Source organism: Metopolophium dirhodum, chromosome 4, assembly GCF_019925205.1.
Source record: "Metopolophium dirhodum isolate CAU chromosome 4, ASM1992520v1, whole genome shotgun sequence".
Taxonomy (NCBI): domain Eukaryota; kingdom Metazoa; phylum Arthropoda; class Insecta; order Hemiptera; family Aphididae; genus Metopolophium; species Metopolophium dirhodum.
The window spans coordinates 17706282-17722933 of record NC_083563.1 but is presented as its reverse complement, the minus strand read 5'-3'; the positions used below and the strand labels follow the sequence as shown (position 1 = coordinate 17722933).

The following is a 16652-nucleotide window of genomic DNA, read 5'->3' as shown; positions in this document are numbered from 1 at the left end:
ACATCGGTCAAAATGAATTCCCATTGTAACGCAATGGGAAATTCAACGGGCACGGTCAGGTCTCTGGGGACGCAGCGTTGCCGGCTCGGTTTTCCCGCCGGTATACGCTTCTCGCGAGTATGCCTTCAGCTCCACCGCCGCCCGCACCCTTTACACGCCCGCACGGTAGGGACGGTAGTCGTCGTTTTTCCATGACGAGGCGCCACCGCCCTCCCCCTCCCCATTGCCGGCACGTACCTCGACTAGAGACGGCCAACAGGACGCGTGGCAGTGGAGGTAACAAACTTTTCCGTTCCGATTCGCGTGTATAGTACCATTTGTATAGTAGTAGTAGTAGTAGTAGTAGTAGTAGTAGTAGTAGTAGTATAGTTAGTACAAGTATTATACGGCTATAGGTACGTATATATACCTATATATAATAATAATAATATACAGTAACAGTCGTATAGCAGTCGCAGTAGTAGTGGCGCATAGTATAGTATACGAACCGTGGTTGTCGTCGTCGTCGTAGCCGGTCTCTCGGGGGTACACTATATACCGATGGACGGGCGCGGCATCGACGACGACGACGACGATGCCGGTTTGTGCGTGCGCGACCGTTGGAGGCGCGTATATATATATATATATATATATATATGTATGTATATATGTATGTGTGTGTGTATGTTGCAAGAACGGAGGAAGACGGAGTTATATCGGTCGGGTGTGGGTAGGAGTGGGCGGCGGCTGCTCTCAGCGGCACAACTGCAGCGGGGGGACCAGCTGCTGTCTCTCGAGCGTCTCGGCGGCGGTCGTCCCCCGGGGGATGTACGTCGTATATATATAATGTACGTGCATGCGTATAATAATATATATATTTTATATATATATATGATGATGATAGCGCGCCTGTGTGTGTGTATGTGTGTGAACACGTATAAATTATATTATGTATATATCCGCGAGTGTGAGTGCGGGCTCGTCCGCTGCGGGTCTTTTGGACGGGTTAGGAGAGATGAGGTTTAATGGAGGGGTGGGTGGTCTGGAAACCCGGTCAGGTGCGGTCGCGTTCGCGTCTCATCGGGCGCCGTAACCTTTTCGACCGCGAACCTATATCACGTTCAGTGGAGGCTATATATAATAATATGTATATTACTATATTATAATACATGTCATATAGGTGTTCACGTCATTCGCACTGGTACTTTCATAGTAGTATATAATATTCTTGCGGAATGATAAACGGAAAACAGAAGGCGAACGACTTGACCGGCACCGCTGCGGCGTTGAGCTCAAACCCGATGACCGCGGGTTGCAGTGCGCATGCCGATACAAATTATACTACCGATATTAATTATTATGTTTTGACAATGTGACCACGTAACCTTACGCAAGGTGATAATATCTATTACGTCTGGTGCAACTTTTCACGGGAGGACGGCGGTGGGTGCTGCAGATGTCGCGCTCCGACGACCGGCGGTGGCGCAGGAGTCGTGACGAGACGAGACCGGGGGCGAACAACACGCCCGCTCGTTCGGCGTCCGTAACCAAAAAATTGTATCATGTTATGATATCGCGAGGAGATCAGTTCTTTGTGTTACGGAAATTACCTCCCGGCTATGTTATGACGATCAATCCTACCCCCCACGACAACGGTGAAACATACATTTACGTGTATATCATAATAAACGTCATATAGGTAAATCATAAAGTGTTTCATATTGTTATGATATCTAGAAATTTTGATTTTTGCCCAGTTCTGACTACATTGACGAGATTTTAACAATGATCCATTTCAAACACGGACACCAAAAATAAAAACGCGACTTTTGCTCAGTCCGTAATGCATATTCGTTTGTGGGCAATTCCCAATAGATTACCTGTGGATAAAGTTCACGTCCATTAAAATTAACCGTAGTAATGACGTAATTTAAAATGTATTTTGCTGTTAAATCCATTTATAAATATCAGTTATCTGCTACACTATAATTATATATTAATATACCGTTACACGAACATGATTTAATAGTTAGTTTAAAGTGTATACCCATAACCTATTATACAATATACAATAAAGTGTATCCATAATATAAAAAACAATTAATGATGCTGTATAAAATCCTAAAAACTGGAATGTTTTATTTTAAATTCACAAGAAGCAGTATTTCGAAAAATGTATTAAAATAGGAATTTAAACTGTATAATTAAAAATCCCTAAAAAACATGATTATGCATAGTACATTAATATGTACTATATTCACATGCATATAGTATATTACGTAATATATCTAAAATTTAAAATGTGTATCTATAGTAGTTTTTATTTAGTGCAGTTGTGTTTGATTGTTTGAACTCTCTAACCGTTTGCGTATTTTATTATATGCTTATAATAAAATAACGCACTATATTATACTAGGTTTATATTATAAATCTGTGGTTGCGTGCATTTATATATATTTATATATATGGGATGTATCTGGACAGTCACAGATACACCCTGTATAGCGTAAATAGTGTCTGGTGAAAACTACGTAGTCACTCACTCAGTCACTCATATATTATATTCATCAGTCCTGTCGTACGGTAATCGTGTGATTTGTCGGAGGAAGTTACTTTGGAATAATGCAACCATATTTTGTACATTCAATAGGTATAGGTACCACTATAGGAATCTAAATGTATGTCTATATATGGTACACTATTATATCTATCTACGCCCTGCTAAAGATTACAATTCTCATAACTATATTTTAATAGATATTCAATGGAAATGAATAATATATTTATTAAATATTTACTTGCAGACATTTTCCATTAGAAACGTTATTTTAGAAGTGGGGTATCAACAATTTATTTTTTTTAATCTATAGGCTCAAAATATAGATAAAATGAGCCTTTATAGATAAAAAAAATGATTAAAAATATTACCATATAAAAGAAAAATTAATCCTCCAAAATTATTTTTCTAAAACAGTAAAATCGTTATTAAAATAGTAATAGTAAAATATTAATATCATAGTACCTCCTATACTTAACCTACCTATTTCGGTTAAACGACAACAGCCGTCGTTAAAGTATTATTACCCACAAGGAGGCAGTTTGGTCCAACCAAATAATATACTACATTAAATATGTAATTAAGATTATACATTTTGTACCAAGTGTTTCTAAAATTTCTGAATTGTTTTAATTTTTATCGTTTTGGGTCTACGAAAAACCACTATTTCCCATTTTCGTTAATTGTTATGGTTTCCACGTTTTATTAGTTATGTTTATGTGGAATGCATAAAACATAAAATAAAAGAAGAAACAAAAAAATGTGATTTGTTGGTTCAAATAAATTGCATTCAGTTTTTTAATTTCACAAAATCGATAATGTGATGAATAGGTGCGAACAAATAATTTGAATTTTAACTGCATATAAATAATCAAAAGTGATTCCAAGAAACGTCATTTTTAGAATCGTAATTCTTTTTGATATAAAGTCCTGTGCTTCAAGTTAATATATATACATTAATAAGGAATATCTGAAAGGTTGGCGAGGATAAGTCACGCGGAAAACAGAAATACTATCCACATAGTAGCGCGTGAATAGTTTCAAAGGGGCGAGCGCAAATTCAAACATATTTTTCAATGCCAATTGACGATTTCAAATATTGCATTTTAATTAAAATAACATAATGTTATTCAGTATTCGCATTTCGCATTCAAACGGAATTCAGGCGGAGAACTTCACGAATTTGTACAAATATCACAGATGTCAATCTATTTTAACAAAACGGTATTATAATATGTTTTATTTTTATTTTAAATACCTATGTCCTAAATGTGTGGAAAGTTTTATGAATTGGTTTATACATTATATCTATTAGGTATATATTATATTATTAATACACGAAATATAATATTACACGGTGATACATAAATCAAATATTATGTCTTGCAGGCTATTGATTTTTCGGAATCGTCACAAACAGTCCTTCCTGCAGCAGTCTTAAAACTGTCGAAAATCCGACGACATTTCGCCGTTGTTCTAGAGCCTAACCTGTAACCGAACGTCATGCCACTGCTAAAATATATTATAGTGCTGTTGCAAGCGCAATTACGTTTTACGATGGTAATAACAATAATGAATAAATGATAATATAATAACGACGGGCACACCACCTGCACCCCCTCCCCTGGGATGGATTTGTCAACGCTCGTGTCGCGAGTTGACGCCGTGTATGCGGGTTACAACGTACCTACTAATGTGCAGCAGCATAGTGTTCAGTAGTGTTCAGTAGTGTACAACTTCAACTGACGCCACTGTCATCGCGCGCGACAAATACATACTGTAAAATAATAATATTATACATAACGTCATCATGTTTGTTATATTATGTACCATTACTATACAACACTACTTAGGAATTATATGGCCGCCCCTGTCCGGTTTGCTGCACGAACTCGTGTCGTCGGATTAATTGGCGTTACTGTCGGAGATACCCACTGGTTCGGGCGCGGCCGATCGGACGAGCACGATACTGTAGTTTGACGCGGGCCGCGACACGTTAACTCACCCACTGCTCCTCTCGTCAACCCCATCGACACCCGCACGCCCACCCGCCTTACACCCCGGCCCGGAGGAAATAATCGTACGGTTTTCCGCCACCCGCGGATAATAAAATGCGATTTGTCCGCGCATATAGTGATAAACTACGAGACGCCGGCGGGTTCTGCGGGCTATATTGCACAGTGACACGCGATCATCGCCACCCCTACACTGCGCGGCTATATTATCCCCATGCATTACGCGATATTATTCGTTATTATATGTTATACGACGTATTATATTATAGTCACAGTCGCAGTATGAAGTGACACGTGTGCAGCACATAACGCACTATATTATACTAGGTTTATATTATAAAGCAGTGGTTGCGTGCATTTATATATATTTATATATATGGGATGCATCTGGACAGTCACAGATACACCCTGTATAGCGTAAATAGTGTCTGGTGAAAACTACGTAGTCACTCACTCAGTCACTCATATTATATTATATTCATCAGTCCTGTTGTACGGTAATCGTGTGATTTGTCGGAGGAAGTTACTTTGGAATAATGCAACCATATTTTGTACATTCAATAGGTATAGGTACCACTATAGGAATCTAAATTTATGTCTATATATGGTACACTATTAGTTGGCCGTTAATACTCATCGTATTATTATACACTATTATTGCACATCGAAATCAGCGATGTGCGAGCGCTATAGTCTCGATTTATGCACCTTAGTGGCATGGCACCTAAATTCTGAGTGGAGCTATATTCGTGTCCGCTCAATCTAGTACTTTGGTGCATATAAATCCAAATCCAAACTACCTCTTAATTATAGTAACAACTCACAAGTATTTAAAGTTTAAATGAGTCGAGTAGAGTGAAATCTCGCAAAACTTTGGTCCACTACACGGCCGCTCGTCTATCCACTTTTTGAACGGCCTACTGCCTACCCTACACCACTCGGTAACTCACGGCCCTGACAAAACCCATTCGGAGGCGCTTCAGGAAGAGCGATGCTTTCTGCTGTGGTTGTGACTTCGTCGTATCGGCAACACGTTTCACCGAATCTGTGTCGAATATGACTATCATTTTCTATCGATAGCACTCCAATTTCGTTTGCTCCATTCGTATAGTAATCATCGTCTTCGTACTTTTCGGGCGCCATGATTCTTTCTCTCTGGCCGTATTGATATACGCCAGACTAGGACATTATGGGCTTTACGTCCGGCGCCGCGCCTCTCGTCACCGTTCACTCCAATTTGTATAACGCTCTGGCCCTCGAACGATTTTGCTCCTTCCGTTTAAACTTCGGCATATATTTTGGTCTGGTCACTGCTGGTAAATCAGGATGACCGTAATGCTGTTTTGCAGCCATTATTATGTTTCACAAGACATGTTTCAGATGTAATCCGGATTGCAATAATATATTGTTATACAAAGATTTTGGAAACAGCTAGTGCTCACACGTCTTTACAGAGATTTGTATGCAAACAACGATTTGTGTTTAGTTTTCAATAAAAGGGTATGTGACCCGGTGATCTCTCGGAAAACGATTACACATATTGCCTACCACAGACGTTACGAAATACTATATAGCCACTATAGTCTATAGAATCCATGCAGATAAAATATACATTTTAAATATGGCTCTTTTCTATTATTACATTTATTACACACATGGAAACTCTAGTAATAAATCAGCACCATACTAATAGATCAAGTAAAACATTACTTTTTTTTAGTATTGGTTATTATTAATGCTTGTCGTCTATATTAGTGTATCAGTGAACGCCGTGGTATTTGCCTTTTGAATCACTTATAGGTAACTAAAATATCAATAATTTTAGTAATTTATTTTAAGACAATGTATTTAACAATAGATTAAAAAATAAATGGGTATTTTAAAAATGGGAAATTTCAAAGAATGTAGGACGGGGGGACACACTTGATTTATTTTCAAACGTCTCAAGTGGATTAGTGACATCTCTTGTTACCCAATGTCAAGTCTAAAATCCCAAGCGTCGTATCACGTTGGTTTATCAAATTTCAAAAAATATATAACTTATAAATACATCGGCAATACCCGCGCGTTCTATTTGTTGGCCATTGTCGATTCTTACATAAAACACCCGTCTCATATATATTTCGCCATAATATTGGACACCGAAATTTCGACGAATCGCGGAGGACGGCTCGACACGGTATTTTATTACGGCCCACGCGTGTCTACGGTCTAATACAAAATAATATTTTCAATTACGGTTGCGTGAGTAATAATTATGGTAATGTACAAGTTTATGAAGTGCTCGCTGCGGGGAGGGTTAGGCGTGGGAGGGTGGTAAGGAGGGTGGGTATACGGGTTGTCGCGATAGCCAGTCGCACGTACCCTACTCACGTATATCACCGACTGCCGGATCGGATATTACGGGCCACGGAGGCGGCCGCTGTGACTTTCTAAGAATATCCGTTATTTGGCTTAAATGCGTTTCGGTCGTACCGTGACTTCGAATTTATGCGAGGGTTATAGCGGGGTGCACGCGCGTTTCAAAAACCATTTGATCTCGAACCGTAATAATAAAACGCGGTATACTAGATAATAATATTATATTATTAAGTTCCGTCGCATACGAAAAATTCGTTTTTCTCGCTATCCGTTTCCTAGGCAATATTAAAAAATCTATATTTTTTTAGTTTATATTAAACAACGCACGTGTTTGAAAATCGTAATTAGTTATTACTTATTAAACTTCATCCGACCAATAACCTTTGACCCTATAATATTTAACAATACACATATATGTTGATAATGACGTAATGGGGAGGGGGAAAAGGCATCACCCTTTCCTTGGATATGCTAACAGTATAAATCATCAAAACTTTTAAAATAAATAAATGTACATTTATGAGATAAAAAATATTTTACCCCTCAAATTATTGCATAAAGTATTTACAATTATTTCATGTCTATCCTGTTGTATAATTATCATAGTATATAGACGTATTGTCAACGTTATCTGGGTTACAAAAAAACACGATAGTATTATTTCATAAATTATGATTACAGGATTATATCATCACATTATTTTTTTCAAATAGGCTATAATTTATTGCACCTTTTTTTGAAACGAACTCTTATGTACCTACCTAATATTATTTAATGGTGCCTATAGGTAGACCTACGGGTTGTTTCTCAGTCATAAAATGAGTTTTGAACAAATGTTTAGGACTTTAGGTGATGGTTTCAATTTTGGTAAGTAAGTTTTCCAATACCATATATTATATGAATTATCATATTGTGCGATTTGTGAGTTAGATTTAGTAAATTGTACCTACAATCTATATCAATATTTACTTCGGTATTCATAATATAATATTATGTATACTTTGTGTACCTATGGTCTATGAGTATGTCAGAAGTTGTCAGCTGCAGTCATCGCTCCGTTTTTAAGATAATAATGTATCGCATACGTAAAATATCTAACCGATACAAATGCACCAATGCACCACGACTCCACGCCCGAAAATCTATATAATTATATTGCGTCCACCATAATTGAGTATAGTATACAAAATATGCTTATACTATAAACGCATATTACGTAATATTATAGCAATGGACGCGTCACCGGTTTTCGAATCGGTTTACCATCAATAAATTTAGTACTTACATATTATTACGGTACGTACACAGGTGACCTACACGTGGAATGTGCCAACTGTACGCAGTACTCGTATATAATAATATATACAATAATAATATGATATTGTGGCGTTTGGTATAATTACTCTTGGAAACGCATTTGTGCGTTATATAAGTATGGGTACGTTTTAATGCATTTCGCGCGGACATAAATCTCATGACAGACCGAAAAATATTTTATTCAATTGTGACGATGATGACAATTATGGGATGATACGTGGAATTCAAATTATCCACCGGCTTAATGCACTCGTATATACCCAGGGTGGTGTTGTAGGATATATTAGCATTATATTGTGTATATAGCTGGCGCACGACAATAATACGGATGACAAGTTTTTCGCACACAACGAATTCGCTGCTGGCGCTAGCATTATGTGTTGTGTTATATTATTATGGCACCTGCAGCCATTAGGATAAAATATTCGACAAGTAAATTATCGTTTTGATGGGATACATCGCATTGCACTTATGCACACGCGCAATAGTCGCGATCGAAATCCCATCGCAGTTATTCCCCTTTGGATTAAAATAATACCATTTTACCCCCCGCGGTACACGAGCCATCGTATTATTATTATTGTTAGGTAATATAAAATTCACCTCCGACAAAACAACGCATTGTCGCCATACTGCCTACTTATAATATTGATTGATTTGAAAAATTGAAATGTTCGTCTTCACATAATAGGTTAGGTTGCAGCCTATATCGGTGTATTATAATGTTAAGGGTTTGAACTTGTATTATAAGAAATTATAAGTAAATAAATGAGTATTATATTTCATAGTAATTTGATAACATTTTATATTCGTTAAATCAATTACTGAGCTCTGAGGTATAGTGGAGATATATTCAATCCTGTTGGTGGTAGGTCGTTGGTACCCCGTCAACTATTTGGTCGACCAGTATACACTCATACAGATTCACTTTGCTATTTATTTGATTTTTAAAATCCACTCTTCAATACTTTAAATTATATCATCATAACCATTAGATATAATATGCATAACCGCTACCATCATTATATTTTTCTCATCATAATGAATAATAATATGACGTTATGCAAGTAGGTACCTATATGGCTATATATCATCATATGTTTAATCCATAAATATACAAGGCAGTAAATGTTTGTTGGTAAAAATCGATTTGACTTTTGTATAGATATGGGCGATACTCACTCACTCACTGTTACAGTGACCTAATTAATACATAATAAATATATTGTATAAAAATGAGGTTATTGTGACAATACATTTATAGTGTAGCTAATATGCCATACTTAACGAGAATTTTCAAAAATATTAAATAATATCAATTAAATAAGTAATATGTAACATTATTATTATGTGACCAACGCAGTAAATAAATTAAAATTTCATACTTCATTCGTGTTTTAGTGACCGTTCAATAGTGCGTCATTTTTCGAATATATTCGAACGAAAAACACCGTAAATAATGTATATTTTGATGACCTTTAAGCGGTCATAAAATCACTTCTATCATAGCATTTTGAAGACATCGTAAAGATACCACTATTTAGAAAATGTTAAGTTGACATTTCATTGAATCGTATTATGTACTATACCTATATATTATTTTTTGATTTTAAGTGCAAAGTTTGAATAAGAATACTTAAAGAATATTTTAGTTTTAATTACTAATAATTAGGGGCATAAAACATGTAGAAACTGCCGGAAATCAAAAATGTGTAGTATTTAACATTCGCAAATTAAAACTTAATACATACTATGCTTGACATTTTAGCTTCTATTTATAATACTCACGAATGAATATATTTATAATAGTTATGGTTTATCAAAAATAAATATATATATATTAAATTGATTAAGACGTGTACGATATGTATCCTGAAAAATTCACTGTTTTAATATTAAATTTTAAAAATTTATAGTTTAAAAAAATATCAAATTCCATAACTATAAATATCAATGAAATTATGGTATATCTATACTTAACAATCAGTAATATAACTTATAATATTATAAGTGTATTTGTGACTATTTGTATAAATTATGAAGCAATATAATACTTAATAATCCATATGGATATTTAAAAATATGGATGATAATAATAAAAAAAAAGATTTACAATCAACACGTAGCTATGTTATATGTACGGTAATTTATATTAATAAAAGAATACGAATACTTGTTATATAATATTTTAATTACAGTAATAAAAAGTAAGAATATGCCTGATACAATAATCTATCGTAAAAATAGCTTATCAACTGTATCAGTTATGGTTAAAATTATTAGTTCATTCATATTTAATTTAAAATAATTAATCATCATTCTGAAACAAATATTTAATGAAAATAATTTTAATGACTTTATTTTAGTTTTTTTTACTAAAATATAAGTATCTAGCTCAATTAGCATAAATATCTGATTAATAAACTATAAATTACGATACCCACTGTTGTTCAATTTTTTTGTGAACAGTTTACAGTATTATTCACCTCAATGAAACTATGAATAAAACTAAAGATTTCAAAGATTTTAATAAGGTTTTGGGAATTGATTAGGCGTGAGTTTATTTAAATGTATGTTTGGCGGACACGTAATACAGTCTTGTATTAGGTATGACTATTTTCTGATATTTTTCTTTCACATAACATATTGGCATATCTTATAGCCTTGTCGCGTTGAAATGATCGACAAGTCTGTAGGATGGTGAAATAATATGTTCGTACTAATAACAGACGTAATATATATATTTTCATATATTTCATATTTCATTTGTATATATTATGTTTTGTAGATGGAAATCTTGACGCGGAAGACGTATTCGACGACGAAGACCTCATGCCACCGTTATCTCCTACAGGTGAGTGAAAATGAAACAAAAATAAAATAAGAAATTTAACAGAAATCATAAAAAATCGATTTTTGTACCCTCCTTTTGCTGTTTGTGTATAATATAAATATATGCACACGCACGCATACACTACACACACACACACACACACACACACACACGCACACACACGTCGTTTTCTCTTCTATTTTCGTTGGTAGGTTATAGGTATATGCACGTATATTGTATGTATACATAGGTTTTCGTCCCAGCAGCACATATATGTGAATAAAATCCCAGGATTTTCGAGTCGCTCCCGCAGGTGCTAGGGGGATTTTTGGTGTCCCTGGGGGCCAGCCGTAACGAAGAAACGAGGTGCAGGAAAACCCCTTTTGCAATTTCCACTACTGCAGACCACGTCTGCCATGAGCCCGGCACGACGACGCGAGGTTGCGTTTCAACTAAATTGGCCGCTTTTCACGCGGTATTTCCACGGTTCATATACGTGTTTCATTATGCCAATGGGAACGGTTTGTTTTCTCCGTCCTTCCACATTCCTCCCATCAATGCCTAACCACCCAACCTACTCACCATGCACGAACTCCCAGACTAGCTCTTTCTCCAGCGCCTCTCCTCTCTTATTATATTTTGCAGCCTGTCCGTCTGGCCCTCACACTCTCATGCTCACACTCTTTCACTAGTTCTTTATATCTTATTTATTCTTCACGTACTCTATCACTCTCTCCATCAATTTTTACGAATATTTTTCGTTTTACTGGTATATGCTATAAAGGTTGACTAAAAGTACATTAAAAAAAAAAAAAACATTATATACATTAGAATTCCATTTAAACGATTTCTGTTTTTTTTCTACCGTTTATTACGGAAGGGAAAAATATGTGTATTTATACCAAGACCTGGTGTAATATTATCTCTGAATGATGTATATGTATAATATATACAAGTTTATATATATAATGAGTGACCGAGATAGAGTGGCAACTAGAGAGAGAGACAGAGAGAGAGAGAAAAAAAGAGAGAGAGAGAGAGAAAGAGAAAGAGTGATAAAGTGAGTATCAGTGAAAGTGATAGAAGGAGATGGAGAGGGAGAGATAGACGGAGAGAGAGAGAGGGAGAGAGAGAGACAGCCAGAGAGAGAGATGCCATTTCAATTACAGCGCGAAGAGATAAGAAGAAAAAGAGGGAAAAAAACCATCGGGACGGCGTCGCGGGGTAGAGAAACTTACCTTTTATGCGAGGGGGTTATGGTTCTCGAGGGGTTTGCCGACTAATCAGAGTTTTTCTTGTGCGCGTTTTCTCTTTTTCCCGGGTACCCTTACGGCACATGCAGCACCAGCGTAAAACGACTTGGCGGCGGGCAAGTCAATATTAGGTATGCGCCTTGTGGTATCCCCCGGGGGCATCGTGCCCCGCTTTCGGCGCCTGATTAATTGCATCCCGCAGACTCAAAAAACAAGTTTTATGCCCTCTTCACCCCTTTCATCATGAAATCTATTACGGTTTTAAATATATTTGTGTGGTTGTTATAAACGTTTTTCTTAGTCTTTCGACGATGAATAGTGTTTAATATGTTTGACTTCCCTGGTTTATTTAGATTTTCAATCTAAAAATTATAAAAGCAAAACAATTAAATACGTTGACATATTTATCAGATTTAAATTTTTTATGATTATTATCCCAATAAAACATAAAACCTTTGCCTTCCCATAACCTAAGATTTATAATATTTTCAAAAAGTCATAAATATAAATATTATATGGTAGACAATACAATAGTAGACAGTGCTACAGTGGTGTATATACAGCATTCTATTAAAAAAGTCAGTGTTCAGAAAAATAAATAATGTACGTGTTTTAGTATTTTAAAAACATAATAACTTAACTACTATAATGTAGTAAGTACCTACCTATGAATTTTAAAATGTACATACATTATTATGCTATATTTGTTTTATAATACAATGATTAAATATTCTGCTAAAAGTAAATTACGAAATATTTTTTATACGTATGTATAATTAATAATAATATCGTCTAGACGTGAATGACGTGGTACATGAAACTTTTGTATTTTTAAAAACAACTAAAGTTAAAATAATTTTAAACGTGCGCAGTAGAAGCAGATTGTACATCTTTAGTAGTAAAACATTGTGGTGAACTTAAATTCCTTTTTGGCCATACAAGGAAAGATGATCCACACGTAATTTAAATCAAAGTGTGGGTTGGGGAGTGGGGAGTTGAGCGAGGTGGCTCCGCTTATTCCTCAACAGCAGTTTTTCATGCCTGAACGCGTTGAAGCCTATAGCTGTCACCGATGTCGCGTCAGCTGTTTTCTGATAAACGATTTTTGTTTTATCATATTTATTCATAAATTAATCTTGCTTATTTTCATAAATCAAAATGTTATAAGTATTATTTGAGGTCTGCATAGTAACTCAACAACCATTCGCCAATAGTTAATCAAATATCAATAATATTGGCATGTCTAAATTATAATAATTTTTTTTAAACTATGCATCCGTGTTTTTTCCAATAAACTATTATATTATATTATTTTATACTACAAATAAAATCTATATTTGTAAAAAAATGGTGTGACAAAAATAATACTCTTGTTTCAACATTTTCTTATAAAGTTATAATTTATAATGTTTTATAACTCAGTTTAATAAAACATTTTCACCAACCTACAAGTACACCATAGGTTATTGTATTTGCATAATGATGGATTATGGTAATATTTATCTCATTATTATTTATTACGAACTATTAAAAGTAGCTATTTTTTTTGTGTAATTGTACCAAACAATAACATATAAATACAATTTTTTCACTTTTCGAATAGTGTGCGTCATATTATTTAAATAAATCAAATGAATGTGAAGACATAATTTTTAAATAATGTAACAATTTTAAAATATTATGTTGGTATTTTGAGTTTGGTTATAAATAGTAATTAAACAACTTGATTTACATTAATATATAATTTTTAATTGTTTTTATATTTGAAAATTACCTTAATAAATAAATAAATAAAAATGCATTACATATTATTGAGTAAACATTGATGTTAGTAAATCATTTTAAATTACGAATGTTTGATGAAATTATGTACAATTTTAATATTTTTATTGAATTTGATAGTATTATTTCACAATACATTTTATTAAATTTAAATAAAATTCATATTTATTGTATGTTTATCGAAAGTTTAGTATATTATTATATATGATTGGCCGGGCTGATATGAGTACACGTTTCTGAAGGTGAATAGTGAATGATTAAAATATAATTTTGACCAGTTTTCTAATAACTGTTAATTGTATTTATTTTACTAGTTTAACAAATTATACAGCTTAACAGTAATAAGCTAAATGCTACTATTATCACTTTTACAGAATATTACGTTGACATATTTTAATAATAATTCAATAATAGTAACGCGGCGCTTTGATTAGGCAATTTAGGTACACTAATACTCTCATGAGTTTAATATCCCGGTATTTCATAAAAATGGTTTGTAGTACATCTAAGTAAGTGAATAAGGGTTAGTAAGGTGAAATTAGTTTATGCGTACTATATATCATAATGTAGTTTATAACAACTTAATGCAATTTTAGGTAACCTATGAAATATATAGTTTGTACTTTAATAAGGTTTTTATTTATAACGGAAAAATTTCAATATAATATTATTAAATACTTTTTAATAAAACGACTTTATTAGAACGAATGGAAGTACCTGACCATTTACTGTAATACACATTATCATTAAATAGTATTCATGTTATAGCTATACCAGAATTATACCAGCTTCGCATCACTTTTGGTCGGGCTTCTAGTAACTATATTAATAATTAATTAATTAAATATTGCGAGAAGCTGGTGAAGGACTATATAAAAACTATATAAGATCAATACTATACAGTATAAGAAATGGACGTTAATATAGGTCACGCATAAATGACTGATGGTACAGGATAAATTATGTCATAAGAAAGTTTCGAAGCAAATACATATGAAACTATTTAATAGAGTGTCTGAGTGTTATATAGTCAAAGGAGGAGGTAAAGTTAATGTTGGTTCTAAAAGAACAGTAAATATGAAAGTTACCGATGGATGATATCATATATTATGGTGGTGTGACAGTATGATTCAAATCTGAAGATGATGAGAAAATATAATACTTAATATATTTAGAATAAAATCTGAATATATAAATTTAATTTCAACTATAACTAAGTGTTATACTTTATAGATACCTACTTCATACTTGTCAATTTGTTTTGTAAGCATAGCTTAATATTGACGTAAATATGCCAAAATACGATTTATTATCATAAATCACCTATATAGATGGGAAGCATAATAGAATAAAAAAATATTTAATTGAGTATAATTAATTGAATACAAATTTTAGACGATTTTAAAGTTGTTCATCAGTATAATTTCTATTTTCAGATTGGCTAGTAGCTTAAATACAGATAATATATGCATGATGAATTTATGAAACTCCTATCATCTATATTATATGGTGTTGTGATGATAACGTTTTGTTATAGAATTGTCGCAATCCCTAAATAGTTCGACATAATTCAATAATTTTTCTTCGTGAATAAACGCGATAACAAATCAGCACTACGAATTCCACCAGACGTTCATTACGTTCGTCGGAAATTATACAATTATAATATTGTCAGCTAGGTACCCTTATTGAGTTTCTGTAGAGTGCTATAAGTATAAATGTATAATATAATTAACTGTAATGCATACGTAAGAATACACAAAACTATTCATGTTATGACGATGACGTGACGACAATATAGATATATATTTTGTGTATATTATGTAGTATATACTTTACCATGGACGATATATTAAATATACATATTTTATTTCAAAGTCATAAAAAAGGAAACGAAAATCTCAGATACACACACACACATACACGCTCTCGAAACGTATAGTATATATACGTATACCGTAGTGAAGGTATAACAATATATATATATATTATGGTATGCTCGGTTTTCAATTAGTCGATGTCGGGGAATCAACTCGTTTCGCATGCACTCGACGTTGTTATGATAAACCCCTCGTCGGGCGGTGGTGGCGTCTGGAAAAAAATAAAAGCACCGAGCTTCCGCTGGCGGCAGATATCCTCTCGAGTGACGTAGACGGTGGTGACGACGGTGGAGAGGCGAGTCAGACCAGTCGCGGTGTGTGGTGGGGTGAGGGTGCGGATGTGCGGCGGCGTCGGGGGACGAGTGTTCGGGCGGGGGCGGGCTGGGCTCGAGTTCGACCGGTGCGAATTCAGAGTTCCGGCGGCGGCGGTGGATGTCGGTCGCGGCGGGAAAAGGGTAGGGGGTGGGTAGATAAGCCGAGAGGCCGCCGGCCACCTGGGATTGCCGGCAACTCCATCAGAGTGGCTTAGCGAGGCGCAGCAATTTCCCCAGAGTAACGCTCGCGCTTTCACTCCCCTCTTCATCATCTCCACCGCCACTACCACCACTGCCGTCACTAAACCCCGCTCACCCAACTCACACACGCACACACTCACACACACACACACACACATAC

The 16652-nt window shown here is 34.7% G+C and overlaps 1 protein-coding gene across 1 annotated transcript in view; it reads left to right on the top strand.

The window, feature by feature from the left end:
- The window catches only part of LOC132942719 (zinc finger protein 521-like), a 130446-nt gene that overhangs the window by 4761 nt on the left and 109033 nt on the right, over positions 1-16652 (top strand). The window contains exon 2 of the mRNA XM_061011344.1: positions 11018-11083. Coding sequence (XP_060867327.1) covers positions 11018-11083 — 66 coding nt within the window. The remainder of the gene's footprint in view (positions 1-11017; positions 11084-16652) is intronic.